General features: G+C 40.0%; 1 protein-coding gene across 1 annotated transcript in view; it reads left to right on the forward strand.

Annotated features, from left to right (window-relative positions):
- LOC113010060 (solute carrier family 22 member 23-like) overlaps positions 1–12,679 on the forward strand; it is a 35,381-nt gene extending 22,702 nt beyond the window's left edge. The window contains exons 4-10 of the mRNA XM_026148879.2: positions 1,828–1,996; positions 3,990–4,117; positions 5,849–5,951; positions 7,441–7,676; positions 8,583–8,615; positions 9,408–9,531; positions 10,236–12,679. Coding sequence (XP_026004664.1) covers positions 1,828–1,996; positions 3,990–4,117; positions 5,849–5,951; positions 7,441–7,676; positions 8,583–8,615; positions 9,408–9,531; positions 10,236–11,628 — 2,186 coding nt within the window. The 3' untranslated portion in view covers positions 11,629–12,679. The remainder of the gene's footprint in view (positions 1–1,827; positions 1,997–3,989; positions 4,118–5,848; positions 5,952–7,440; positions 7,677–8,582; positions 8,616–9,407; positions 9,532–10,235) is intronic.
- Positions 12,680–13,338: the final 659 nt, after the last annotated feature.

Here is a 13,338-nt window from a genome sequence, read left to right on the forward strand (position 1 = left end):
GTTTTTTTTTTCCTATTATCTTTTATGTGTCACTTTTCCGCCACCCTCGGGAGGCCTTTGGTTTCCAAGTTTAGTCAATTTCTTATATGTAACATTAGATTTGTAATTGGCAGATTTATGTCAGTAGGACAGACTCTGCCACAGAGCATTATGGGAATGCTGATCTAGCAGGTTGTGGAGGATTAGGGTCAACATGAGTAAGAAGCTCAGGCCTCTTTTCCACAGCTTCTGCTTCTTATTCTGCATTTAGTTTAATTAAATATCCTTATTGTCATAATTGATATCTTAATGAAGTTTGTGCCGCTTTGCCTAACGCTTTTCCACACCTCACCACGGGATGTACTTTTCTGGTCAGAGTGCATGAGTCTCAGTGCCTCATGCCTTGCGTACATAAATACAAAACCAAAGAATTCAAATCCCATGCGGTCCTTAACCAGTGAGCCGGTGCTATTCTCCCACAGGCACACAGTGAAGGAGTCTTGAGGTTAGTTGGTTCAAACTCAGCAGGTCTTGCACCCATCGCCCTGCTCTCCACTCATTGGCTTTGTCATACCAGCTGCGATAGTGTCTGTGAACAGAGAGCATTATTCATGTCCTCAGAGGGGGGCAAGTCCTAATTGAAATTCCAGTCTTTTCCACTGGAATGAAGTGAAGCAGCCGACATCCACTGTATTATCCTGGGCATGTCACCTTGAAAGGCCCACTGGAGACGGTTAAAATTCCTGGGTAGAAGAAAAGTGATGTATAACAAAAGGGACCAATGAAGCAAGACAAAAGATTCTGGTTGTATGAGAGAAGCGGCATTACAGCAGCATTGGCTTTCTATGGTGTGGTGTGAACTTCTCCTCTGTACTGCAGTAACTAAAGGGCTGAACTGTCTGTGGTTGCTTGCTGCCAGTGGGGTGTGCATGCTAATGACCGAGTGAATGAATCAGTGCCATTCTGATCGAGGGGAAAGAAGCACAAGGAACCCCTTTCTTGTTTGTTCAGCAGCCTACTGTCTTCATCTCTGTACTGTCTCAGAATAAAAAAAAACTGTACACAGTAAGCACTGGAGTTATATAATTTTCTGACTGATGACTTAAGCGTTTCATTAATTAAATCTCAAAAACTAAGATTAGCACAATAACGTAGCTTCCATCCTCCTGTTTTGAGAAACTAGGAATATTCCAGACTTATTAAAAAGATAACAATTTTCTCGGATGTGTGAGTGTTTTTGGTGTCAACTTAGTTTTACTCTGTGTAAAAAGCCACGCTGCAACAGCAGTAATTTCTGGATTTTAGGATGTGTTGCATTGAAACAATAAACCTCATTTGCTGATGACAGTGCCAGGATCCCTGTTCTGACCTGCCTGCCTCGCCTAGTCAGAGTTGTTGCTCTGTTTTTTTTCCCGTTTACTCATCAACTTTGCTCTAGATTGCACATTTCATTCCCCCAAAAGTCAATGAACGCATTATGCTGTTCTCAGTTTTCTCTAAAGTGATTGAAAATATTTTTCTTCATTGCAAAAAGGTAAATATCATCATTATAATGTTACATTTGCCAGGTAATTCAACTGCATATGAATGGGTACAAACATCTCAGAACAACTCATTTATGGGAACCCTTTTATTTGAAGCAACTTCATTTTATTTTGTGCTCCAAAATTTCCAAAGATTTTAGCTAGTTTGAACATACAAAAACTAGTGTCAGTCCCATGTGTCATCTTCCCAAGAAATTTTGAAATTCTGGTATTTCCACTCGTTTTATATCATTTTTCTAAATATGTCTCGACTAGAAAAAAAACACATTGTACTTTTTTCCCTTTTCGTCGTTCTCTTTGCCAGGGATCGAGCTGTGCCTGCCAGGATGGCGATTTTCCATGACCATGGTGGCCAGCTTTGTGGTTTTGGGTGGTCGGCTCTTGATGCCTGGAGTGGCGTACCTCTGTCGCAACTGGCAGGTACTTCAAGCTGTCATCATCTGTCCCCTGCTGCTTATGCTGTCCTACATTTGGTAAGGAAAAGACCTTAGCATTCGCTGCACTTTGGTACCGGGTTATCTTATCTTGATTTTGATATTCTGTTAAACTTAAAATATTTTTTTCAGTTACACAACAGTTTAAAAAAGACACATAGATGCATCCACGGCGATCAGGTGTGACTTGATTTATTGATTTTCCTTTCAGTAAATTAAGCACTGTTTAACAAAAGATACACTTGCAGAGGTTTTTCTTATTATTATTATTTTTACAAGCTTAAAAATAGTACTAAAGTCCAAGCTGAGGTATCTTTTACACTTAAACCTCTGCTTTGACTTTTTCCAAAGCATAAGCAATAAATACACCATTTATTCTACCTCACTGAACACAGTTCTGTAATACTGCTGATGTCTACAAAGATGGCAGGAATAGGTTCAAGGTTCTTTATATATAATATAGATTTTGCCAGAGTTTCAAAGGCCTTGGTATCTTTGATGTCCCTGCAAAACAAAGGGGGTTCTGTTCAGTAACAGTCAGAAGTAATCCAAAGCAAACATCTTGTCAAACATCAGTCTTTGTCATGCAATACACTTTCATTAGCATAAGAAACAGTGTGGAGAAGGGATGGAAATACACCTCGGGCACATGTCAGGTTAGTCATTGTGATTTGGTAAATAAGAAAATGTTGATATGTCCTCAGTTCCATTGTTCTGATCATAAAAAAAAAAAAAAATACAGCATTCATTATCACTCAGCATTTTGATGGCTCAGCTGTTGAATGGGATTTGCAACAGTTGTATGCTGTGACGCAATCATGGCTTTGTTTGCTAAAGACTACACAATTCAAGGACATGAAGCAGGTTGTGAAACTTGTGGAACTTCTGTTGATATCACAAGTTTGGACATTGCACGGTGAACTCAGCCCGAGAGGTTCTCTGTAAACTTTTATTATCAATCCAGCAATCTAACAATCTGTCATGTGATACTGTGTCATCAAAGTGTGATGTCTCTGTCACACAGCACACATTTTTTTTAGCACACAAAAGTTGGCAAGAGCCTTTAAGGTAATTTCCAAAGCTGTGTTAACTTTCCTGATTAACTGTGGCTGACTCTGCAAACATCTGGAATACAGCTGATTTGTCATGATAGCTGTGTGGCAGGCAGGATGAGGACCCAAAATGCAAACTCACGGACTCAGGGGATAAACTCAAAATCACAGCTTTAATGCTGGAAGGCAGATCACAAGAAATACAAAACTTAAACCGGGAACAATAACTAACACTTGCAGAGAGACACAGGGAAATCCACGCAGCTATGAGGGAGACTACGACACAGAACTGAGGGAGACGCAGACATAAATACACAGAGGGTTAACGAGGGAAGTGGGAGCACACGGGGAACACAGCTGACACAGATAATCATAACGAGACAGGGCAGGAGTGAACACAACATGACGCATACTGACGAGAGACTGTCAAAGTAAAACAGGAAGTACACAGAGGTTCAGACAGGAGGAGAGAGCACGGGGAAAACACAGACATAACAGGCTGGGGGAAACATGGAATAAAACACGAAAGGGGGCAAGGGCTCATGAATACATAGAGGGGCACACAGGGGGTGAGAGTCACAAAGGGAAAGCACACAGGGAACAACATAACAGGGCAACTCAGGAAACAGAACCTAAACAGGGAACTGAATACAAAAATACAAGAGAACTAAGAATACTGGGCCAACACGGCCCAGGACCATGACATGATTAGGTTGAAAATTTAAACGCTGCAGGTGATCTAATGACGTTGGGTGAGGGGGGGGAGAGGGATAGTTGCAAACCACACATGTGGAAAATGATGAAACCTGCACATCTACTTTGTAGACAGAGGTTCATCCAAATGCAGCACCAGTCGTTATGTTATTGACTGTCTTCATATACACATGTACTCTTTCTGCAAGCTGATACCTTGACTCATTTTTTCCCCTGACTCATTTTTCATGTCATATTAACAAGGACATCCCCCATCTTTTTGACAGGATCTTCCCTGAGTCACTGCGTTGGCTGCTCGCCACTCAGCAGTACAGTCGCTCCAAGTGGATCATGGGACACATAGTAGAGAAAAATCAAGTGAACGTGGAGCTTGACCCAGAGAACATCCTCACAGGTAATGAATCCTTCAACAGTAATTTAAAGATATCAGACGCAATGTCTGCATTTTATATTTTGATATGTTTTGCGCGACATACTGCTTCCCTGCAAAGGTGTCTGCTAGGCCTTTATTTTGAATGGCGTGGTCTGCATTGTTATTCCCAGCTTCGCTTATCCAAATGAGACAGATTGACAAGGTTATATGCATTTCCCATCTTGCTAACACAGAAATAATCCACTACAAAGGTAGCATTGGGTGTTGAACATTGGATTATGGCACTCTCAAATGTTCATTAATATCATTATAGCTTGGATGGGTGGACATGAGCTGACACAATAGTGGGCAGATGGCAGATGGTTGTAGGTCAGGCATTTGACCCCATGTTAACTGTACTCAGACCAGCCAGAACAAAGCAGTTTGGATTGTGTTGTTGTGAAAATCAATAGCAGATTTGTATAAGTGTTTGTTTATTATATATACTTTGTTTCCCTGTTTTTGTCCTGCCATTGCGTAGTTATCACTCCTTTTTGAAAAATGATGGAAGGGAAGTGCCACTATGAGATAAAAGGCTTTAAGAGGAGCCACAGTGTGAAATTGACTGCATATTTTTAGAAGTCGGAGTCTCTGTGCTGACTCTTAGCATTTAGGGACATAAGTGCATTACCATAGACATAGATTTATCTTTTTTTTTATGTACAAACTTCCCCATATGGTAGAGAAGCATGAGCTATTTCTCTACTTTCAATTGCTCAGCACTAAATTATGCTATAGAAGCAGACTGAAGCATGTCTTATTCATGTAGAACAATTTACTTGATCCCCTTTGAAAAAGTGGAATGATTTGCACAGCTCTGAGCACAGTTGATCTTACTCAGGGGATCACTGGAAAACCTGAGTGGTTAGCCAGAGATAACCTTCGCATGCCTGAGTCAATGTGAAAAATGAACTAGCATGAGGCAGAGGTGTGTTACTGTGGCAACCTGCAGACTGATACCAAAACATTAAGTGTGTTATATCATGTATCACGAGCAGCTCAGGGGTGTTGCCCGCTGGTAGCTGCTCTCCTGTTAGTGTTACCATACCTGTTTGACAAAGCTGTGGGATGGTACCTGTGTGGAATGAATGAGCTCACCAAAACATAGAGTTTCTGTGGTTTCAAACCCAGATAACTGTCCAACTTTTACTCATTATATTTACAGTACTGTCATTCAAATACAAAACTTTCCAGAACCCTATTCTTTAGAAGGGTTTGAAACATTTGAATTTTGCCTACACTTTAAGGTAATTCTACTTAGTTTATTATTCAGGTTTGTGTACTACTGTACTGCAGTGCAACAACAGATGGATGTTGACTTTTCAATCGAAATGCCAGGAAAAAAAAAAGAAATATTCTACCACTTTCACTTTCATTTCATTCCTTTTTCAATGTATTTATTAAATAAATAACAGTTTGTTAATTTCTCTAATGTTAGATAGGAAGCACTTGGTGAATGAGGCAACTTGTATAAAGTGCTTTGAGTGCTCAAGAGGAGTAGAATAGTGTTATATAAGAATAGAATAGAATAGAATTGAATAGAAGTATCCTTTATTTAATGTCCCTCAGTGGGGAAATAAGAACCAGCCCGGTTGTATATGTGAAACAGTAAATAGGGGGGGAAAAGAAACAAATGTGAGTTCTATAATTTTTATGATATTTTTTTTTATTTTTGGCAAAGCTTTAATAATATCTGTGTTTTCCTGTTCCCAGAACTACAAAGATCTCTTCAACAGAGGCCCAAGAAAACATGCATTGTGAAAATGGTTGGGACGAGGACCCTTTGGAAGAATATCGTTGTGCTCTGTGTCACCTCGTAAGTGGCTGTCTTAAAATGTAAAAATAATTCTGTGTTAAAGAATGCAAATCATTTAAATCATGTAATTATTTGAAATGGTAGATCAGTGACATAAATCAAGAAGCTGTATCTTTATTTGTGTCTCTAACTTTTTCTGATAATTGTTCACCTTGAATTTGATGCTAGGATCATTTAAAAAGAGAGTTCTTATTTTAATGCATTTTAACACTCTGTAAGCATGAAGCCAAGTGTGTGGTTATGAAAGCATAATGCTTTGCTTCCTTGATATAGGATTTCGGCTGCAGTTTGCAGACTCTTTTCTGTCATATTTTTAGTTTTATAATGTAATGATTCACATTTTTCAGTCGGTCACAGTACTCGACTACAGGCACGCTGGTTTAGCCTCTGGACTCTTGTACTGCAGACTTATGCAGTTGTAATACATGTGTACTGTGTAATGAGCAAGTATTTCGCTAAAAAACATGTGAATGGGGACAATCATCTCTCCAAAACCCATGTACTGTAATAATATACAGCGCTAACAGTGCCTTTGCAGATGTGTTTGTTTTCCATGCCAAGTGCACTAATGCCCTCTTAAAGCCTTTTAGATAATTGCTTTTGAAGTTTGGCGCAATAGTGATTGATTTAAAAAGGAAAAAAAACACAGACGTGTATACTGGTAACAAGCCAATCACCCTCCTCTTTAACCCAAGACACACAGAAACATCATTTCCTGTTTCTAACACATGTAGTCTAATGTACATAAAGTTCATTTTCAGTCCAACATAGGATCCAATAAAGGGTCTGCTTTTTGCTTTTTCCAGTCTATTCTGCCTTTTTGAGAACAGGGTTATATGTGTCAGTGTGCTAACGAGGGTGTGTGTGTGTTTGTGAGTGTGTCAGGACTTGAAAAGATGTATATAATACAGGTACTTGGAGTGCAATGCCACTCAGACCTGCCATTTTGTGGAGTCAAGATGCCACTATTAACCTGCGGGCTGGATAGAGGATTGATCTTTAGCTGTTTCTTCTTTTGTCCTTCCATATTTGTGCTGCTCTCTCTTTTCATCTCCAATGGACTCTTCCTTCGATCTGAGACCTCATCTCTTGTCTGGCAGACCGAGCTCTACCTCTGCTTTGGTGCACAGTGTCCCTGATTCCCTGTTTGCATAAATTTTACATGAGCTTTGTCCTTATGAAACATTAGACAATTCGGAAGGAGGGTGTGAGGGCTTGCTTTTGTTTTTTTTTTTTGTGTGTACATAGGGTGTGTTTCTGTGTGCCAATAAATCCATGTTTACACATGTGAGGTTTTTGTTTTTTTGTTTTTTCAAAATACACTGAGATTAGAGAAAGCATGAAATAAAGCGGCTCTTCACTGCTTTACACAGTTTACTTAGTACCCTTACGAAAGATGTAGTTCAGTGTCTCCTGATGTAGCCGTTGTATTGCTTGAGATGTCGCTTTTTTTGACTTGCTTTTCTCTTTTCTCTGTTTTTTTATTCAGGTTAACTGGTTATGGGATCCACCACTGCTTTGCCCGCAGCATGATGGATCCTGAAGCTCAGGGAACCACCATATTCCCTGACTTCTATACACACTATTACACAATGGCAGGCATCGCGGTTGCATCATGCATTGCACTATGTCCAGCGGTCTGCCTGATGGGCCGTCGCGGTGGCCTTCTTCTGTTTATGATCATCACTGCCCTCGCATCTCTGCTGCAGTTGGGTCTACTTAACTGTGAGTATTACATAGGAACTCCTATAACATGAAAAAGCTCTAGCGGTTCTTGAGGAGGCCACTCTCATGCAGTTTATTGAGATTGACTATGGTCTAAAGTCCACAATATAAAACCCCCCAAAAAGAACTCTTAGTCACATAAATCGAAGCAATAGTTTAACATTTTGGGAAATAAAGTTAGATCAAAATCAGCAAAATCTGAGATCTGTTAGTTAAAATGCAGTCTCAACTCAACAGAGTTAGCAAAAAGCAAGGCCAACCAGCCAGCCTGGCTGTGTAAATGAAAAAAGGCCACATGGAGAGCACATTGTTATGCTTGTATCAATAACTACAGTGGTAACTATAAGGTAATTTACTCAATATAAACAAAGCAAAAGTAACAACAGCAACAAAAACAGAACCCATAGAAATGTGTATACTTCACAGATATTTTTAAAGAACAACTGTGAGTAATAAATGTAATTGTCATGCTACCTAATACTGAGCTATTCCTTCTCCCAATTCTAACATTTTTACAAATGTTGTGTAAATGACACATGCTTACAAGTGCATACATCTAAAAAAAAAAAAAAGTCCTACATTTTTGCTATTCATGGACACATTAAACATGATGGTTGTTACGAGATTTGCTACCTTTAGTTGTTTTGTCCCTGTTCAGTCCCTGAACTTGATTACATTGTCAGTGAGTACCAGAAGTGCCTCAGATGATCAAAACAGCCAGCAACAGTTTATTCAGTTACAAACGGGTTACACTTAATGTTTAACCTGAGTCAACACATCAAGGTTATGCTCATGTTCTATTTTCCCTTTGTTACGCTGTGCTGAAAGGCTTAGCTCAACATGTGTTAATTCTCACTATTTGTCACTCTTTTCTAATGATTCCTCATATTTTCAATATTTTTCTAGTGTTGGGGAAATACAGTGAACACCTGAAAATAAGTAAGTCTATCTGTTCATATATATTCATATATTCATATATATTCATAAGTGTTGCATTTTGTAAAAATATTAGCTTATGTTTTATATATATATATCTCAATCTCATAACTCAGACTGTTGCATTCCTTGAGGTTTAGGAAAATATGCTTCATGCAGATACCCAGCATTTTGTCAGGCCTATGCAAGCCTTGTGGAGACTCATGATGAAGTTCTAGGCTCTCTTTTTATTTATTTATTTATCCCCTTATGTTAAAGAGGGCGAGCCTCTTTGTTACAGAACCATGAACTCACCACCAGCCTTCCTTTACTTTTCTCTTCTGTTTATCCATCGCCTGTAATCTCTCCACACTAATCCCCCTGTGGTAAGCGAGAGCTGATTTCAGAGTAGTTCTCCTCTACACCTCTTTATGCCATTATGCCATCTTTAGTATGTCTTATTTGTAAAACACCCTATTTAAACCGTCTTTGGGCTAAATTGGCTCATTGTTTGCAGATTCATTTCTCAACAGCTCCTCATTCTATATCTCTTTTTGTTGAATTTACATCAAAACAAAAGCTAAAATAATAGCCTTTGTTGTCATTGCATTGCCTGATCTAACTCCATTGAATTTACCAGAATTGTTGTAACATTATAATTTTTGAAAATACTAATTTTGGCAAATACTTGCAATCATTTTCCCTGAAAAGTAAATTTAACACATTTTTACATATAAACCACTGTTGTCCTTTCACTGATTACACAGCATACTGAGTGAAGAATCTCCATGTTTGTGTCTCCTGATTCTGTTGCAGATACCACAAGTACAATGAATACGCATTTCACCATTGGCTTCTCCGCTATCGGTATGTTCTCCTCCCACGCAGTCAGCGCCCTGAGCATCTTCTTCTGTGCTGAGATCACTCCCACTGTGATCAGGTAAACCCACTGCAAGAGCAAGACCGTACCACCAGAGGAGGGGAGATAATGTGGAAAATGTGTTCTTATTTTGCAGAGGAGTAAAACAATATTCAGGCTGACAAGTGTTTCACAATTCAAAATCTTTGTTTTAAAAATCTGTTTCATTGTTCTGGAGAACTTATAATTCATTTTTTAGTGTAGCTGTTGTTTTTGTTTTTAATCGTGACCATCCATTCTGCTCCTCCTCCTGTTTAATATCGGTATGAAATTCCTGAACTGCTGGAAAAGACAGACTCACAACTCCGTATCAAATGTAATCCACAACTTGCACAAATTATCTAGCCTTTTGAGGATGTGTGACACAGCACTTGATGTATAAAAATATCGTTTTTTTTAAAGCATTGCTCTGCTAACAATGTGTGAAGTGCACCATCTAGTGGCCAACTTTGGCAATGACAGGAAAGCGAATTTGAACATGGGGTAGAGGGTGTAGACGGTGCTGCAGCACTCTCTGCTGCTCCTCGGGAAAAAGGCAGAAAAGAAGAGGAGGGTAAAACAAAACTGCTTTTAAATACCAGATTTAGCTTTCCAGAACAACGTGCAGGTTGTGATTCACTTAAATTGCAGTAATTTCAATATTTGTGAGAGGTTTTAAAGGTTTGTGAGGTCATCCCAATTTTCTATTGATATTACAAGCTAATAAATATTCTGTCTTCCCATAGGGGTGGTGGTTTAGGCTTGGTCCTGGCCAGCGCTGGCTTTGGCATGCTTACTGAACCCATCATGGAACTCCACAATCAGAAGGGCTATTTCCTTCATCACATAATTTTTGCCTGCTGCACTCTCATCTGTATCATCTGCATTCTCCTGTTGCCTGAAACGCGCAATCAGCCACTCCCCGAGACCCTGGCTGATGTCGAGAACTACACCCGTCCACCCCTGCTTCCCCCGAGGAAACCTGGATTGCTGCACACGTCTGACAGCACCAGGGACTACACAAGAGTGCGTGACACACCACTTCATGAAGCGCCCATCATCATCATGGACTCTACTGCCTCTTCAGCTATTGATTTGACTGGAGGTATGCAGTTCATCGAGATGCACTCCTTTGTGGCTGGCCCTAAAGATCCCAACGGTCACTCGGTTTCATCTTCATCTGCGGGCAACATGATGACACTGGGTAAAGACGCCGTCACACAGGGCAGTAAAGAGCACCTGCTGTCTTCCACTCCTTTACACAAAGCCCCATGTGTCACAGACCCACTTTTAGCTGCTGCAGAAGAACCTCCTGCAATCGTCCTGGAGTCTGTGGAACCACTGTTAGATTCATCCCTACCTGAAATGAATGACAGTGGTGAATCCCCAACAAGAGAAGCAGAAATTACACCTGCTGCTTCATTGGATTCTTCCACTCCCCCCGTCCCTCAAACTGTACCCTCCTCTTTGCTGATCTGCACCACGCCCATCATCGAGCCCCCACCGAGCTCCACTTTAAAATCTCCGAACCCGCTGGATAATGACATCGAAAATATAAGCACAACATCTGACCCGCCTTTGCTCAAGGATACTCACGCCACTTCAGCGGGTTCTCCTTCTCCCCCTTCCATAAGAGACAGTCCTCCTTCTCCTATGGATGGAGGAGATGAGGATTTATCTCCTCCTTCCGTAAGAGATCAACCCACCCTCCTTCTCATAGACTCCCGGCCACCTCAGTTAGATTCTACCTCTCCCTGCGTTGAAGAAAAATACGTTTTACCTCCAAACACACCTCCTCCATGCATTGACTCAGAGGACTCTTCCACTCGCGCTGTCATAAATACAGTCAACAATGCAGCACAGTCTCCTTCCATTCTCCCCGTCACAGACATTGCACGTAGCTCCACTCTAGAATCAACCACTCTGACTGTCACAGACACTGAACCACGATCAGCCGCTCGCCTCGTCTTAGATTCAGTACCATCTTCCATCACAGATTCAGCCTCCACAGACGCAACTCCCTCCTCTCTAATGGACTGGACGGTGTCCTCCCCCATAGACTCGGGTGTTCTCTCGATCAGGGACAGGGACAGTGCCAGCACAGAAAACAGCACTGTCAACGGCATGGCATCATCGTGATCCACTTCTTCAGCCAGGAATTGAAGCTTTAATTGTCTCACCAGGAGGCAGCCACCCACATGAACATTGCATCAATGGGAACAGGAACTGGCCTGCTTAGACTGCAGGCACTTAATGAAGACTGTTCCCCACCTGGAGTTGAGTTAACATGTTTGCAAAGTTTCATTTTTTTTTGGTTTTGTTTTGTTTTGGGTGTTTTTGTATTTAGTTTTTTCAGTGCTGCTGCACCCTTCTGTGCATTTAGCCACCTAATGAGACCATGCAAGCGGGAGAATGCCACAGGCTGGTATGTGACAATGTGACAGTAACTTCTGCGCTTCGTTGAATGTCACTGGAAATCACCAGCGTTTTAACTACTCTGACGTAAATGTAAGAGACTTAAAGCAATTCCCATAATTACTGAGACGTGTCATCAGCACTGGGGAAGAAATGCAATGGTACTAATAGCAAACAAACAAACAAAAATCACTGGTACTTGTGCTCAAAGGTAATGTCAAGATATTTGTACAAAAAGGTTGCTTTATATGTATGGACAAGTAAATCTGAATGTTACAAAGTGCTTTTTGTTGCTATAGAGGTAAGCAATCAGAATTGGAATAGTTTTTTTTTTTTTTCTTAAAAAGAAAATGCCAAAAAACTACCCTGACCAAAATAAAGTGTAGAAATAGTGCCAAAACTTTAGTGATATAGTATTTGCCTGTTTGGGAGAATACTGTTAAGTGCTCTCTCCTGCTATAGGCTATATGTGGATACCTATTCCAAAACTAGGAAGTAAAGAAGAAGAATGAACAATTTATCACCATTTGATGAATTAAAATTGACAGAAAGCATATCTGTGATGCATATGAGCAGTGATACTGGTGAAAAAGAATGACCCACATTTTGTCGGTCAGAAGAAACTTTTATTTTTCCAATCATTCAAGCCAATGAAATTTATGGTATGCAAATGTTTTTTGATTTTTTTTTGTAAATGTATTAATGTAAGTATATTGATAATTACTTGTTACGCTTGATTGTTTTGTTTTTTTTAAATTCAAAGTATTGTTTTGAATAATCTCTCATGGCGTGCCCTTATTGTACAGAGCTATACTTCATTCTTACAGTATTTGTGGCACCTCGGTGTGGTGGCACTTTATCTTTCGAAGTGGGGACTAAGCATGAAAATTTATTGTGAATGTGTCGGCAACAAACAAAAAAGCTTAAAAAAAAGAAGAAGAAGAAAAAAAAAATCATTTCCTAAAAAAAAAAAATTATTTTTGAACCTAAACCCGAAAATGTTTGACGCGATTGCCAAATGTCGCAGCACCACTAACCTTGTGTTTTTCGAATCGTGGTCCGACATTAAGAGCTTACTAACGTCGGGGTGTTCATACTTTCACATGCACAACTAAGTTTACCTTAAAAGAAGGAAAAAAAAATGCAATACTTCTTACATTTGTCAAAACGACATTTTAAAAATACAGGTCACAACCGTTCAGTCAGATTAACCGACTGATATTCTTAAATTGATAGACTTTTGCTTGAGGAGGCACTTTTCCTTCCAAAGCCCATGTCCGTCTGCGGACAACATTATACTTGACTTAAATGTGTGTGAAACTTGACAGTTGTTGTAGTACTTTGTGCTTTGGAGGTTGTAATATTTGTCTAAGGAAGGATGTGTGATTACAGATAATCCACTGTTTACAACAATCCTCGTAATAATGATCATTA

This window comes from Astatotilapia calliptera, chromosome 18, assembly GCF_964374335.1.
Source record: "Astatotilapia calliptera chromosome 18, fAstCal68.1, whole genome shotgun sequence".
Classification (NCBI taxonomy): Eukaryota; Metazoa; Chordata; class Actinopteri; order Cichliformes; family Cichlidae; genus Astatotilapia; species Astatotilapia calliptera.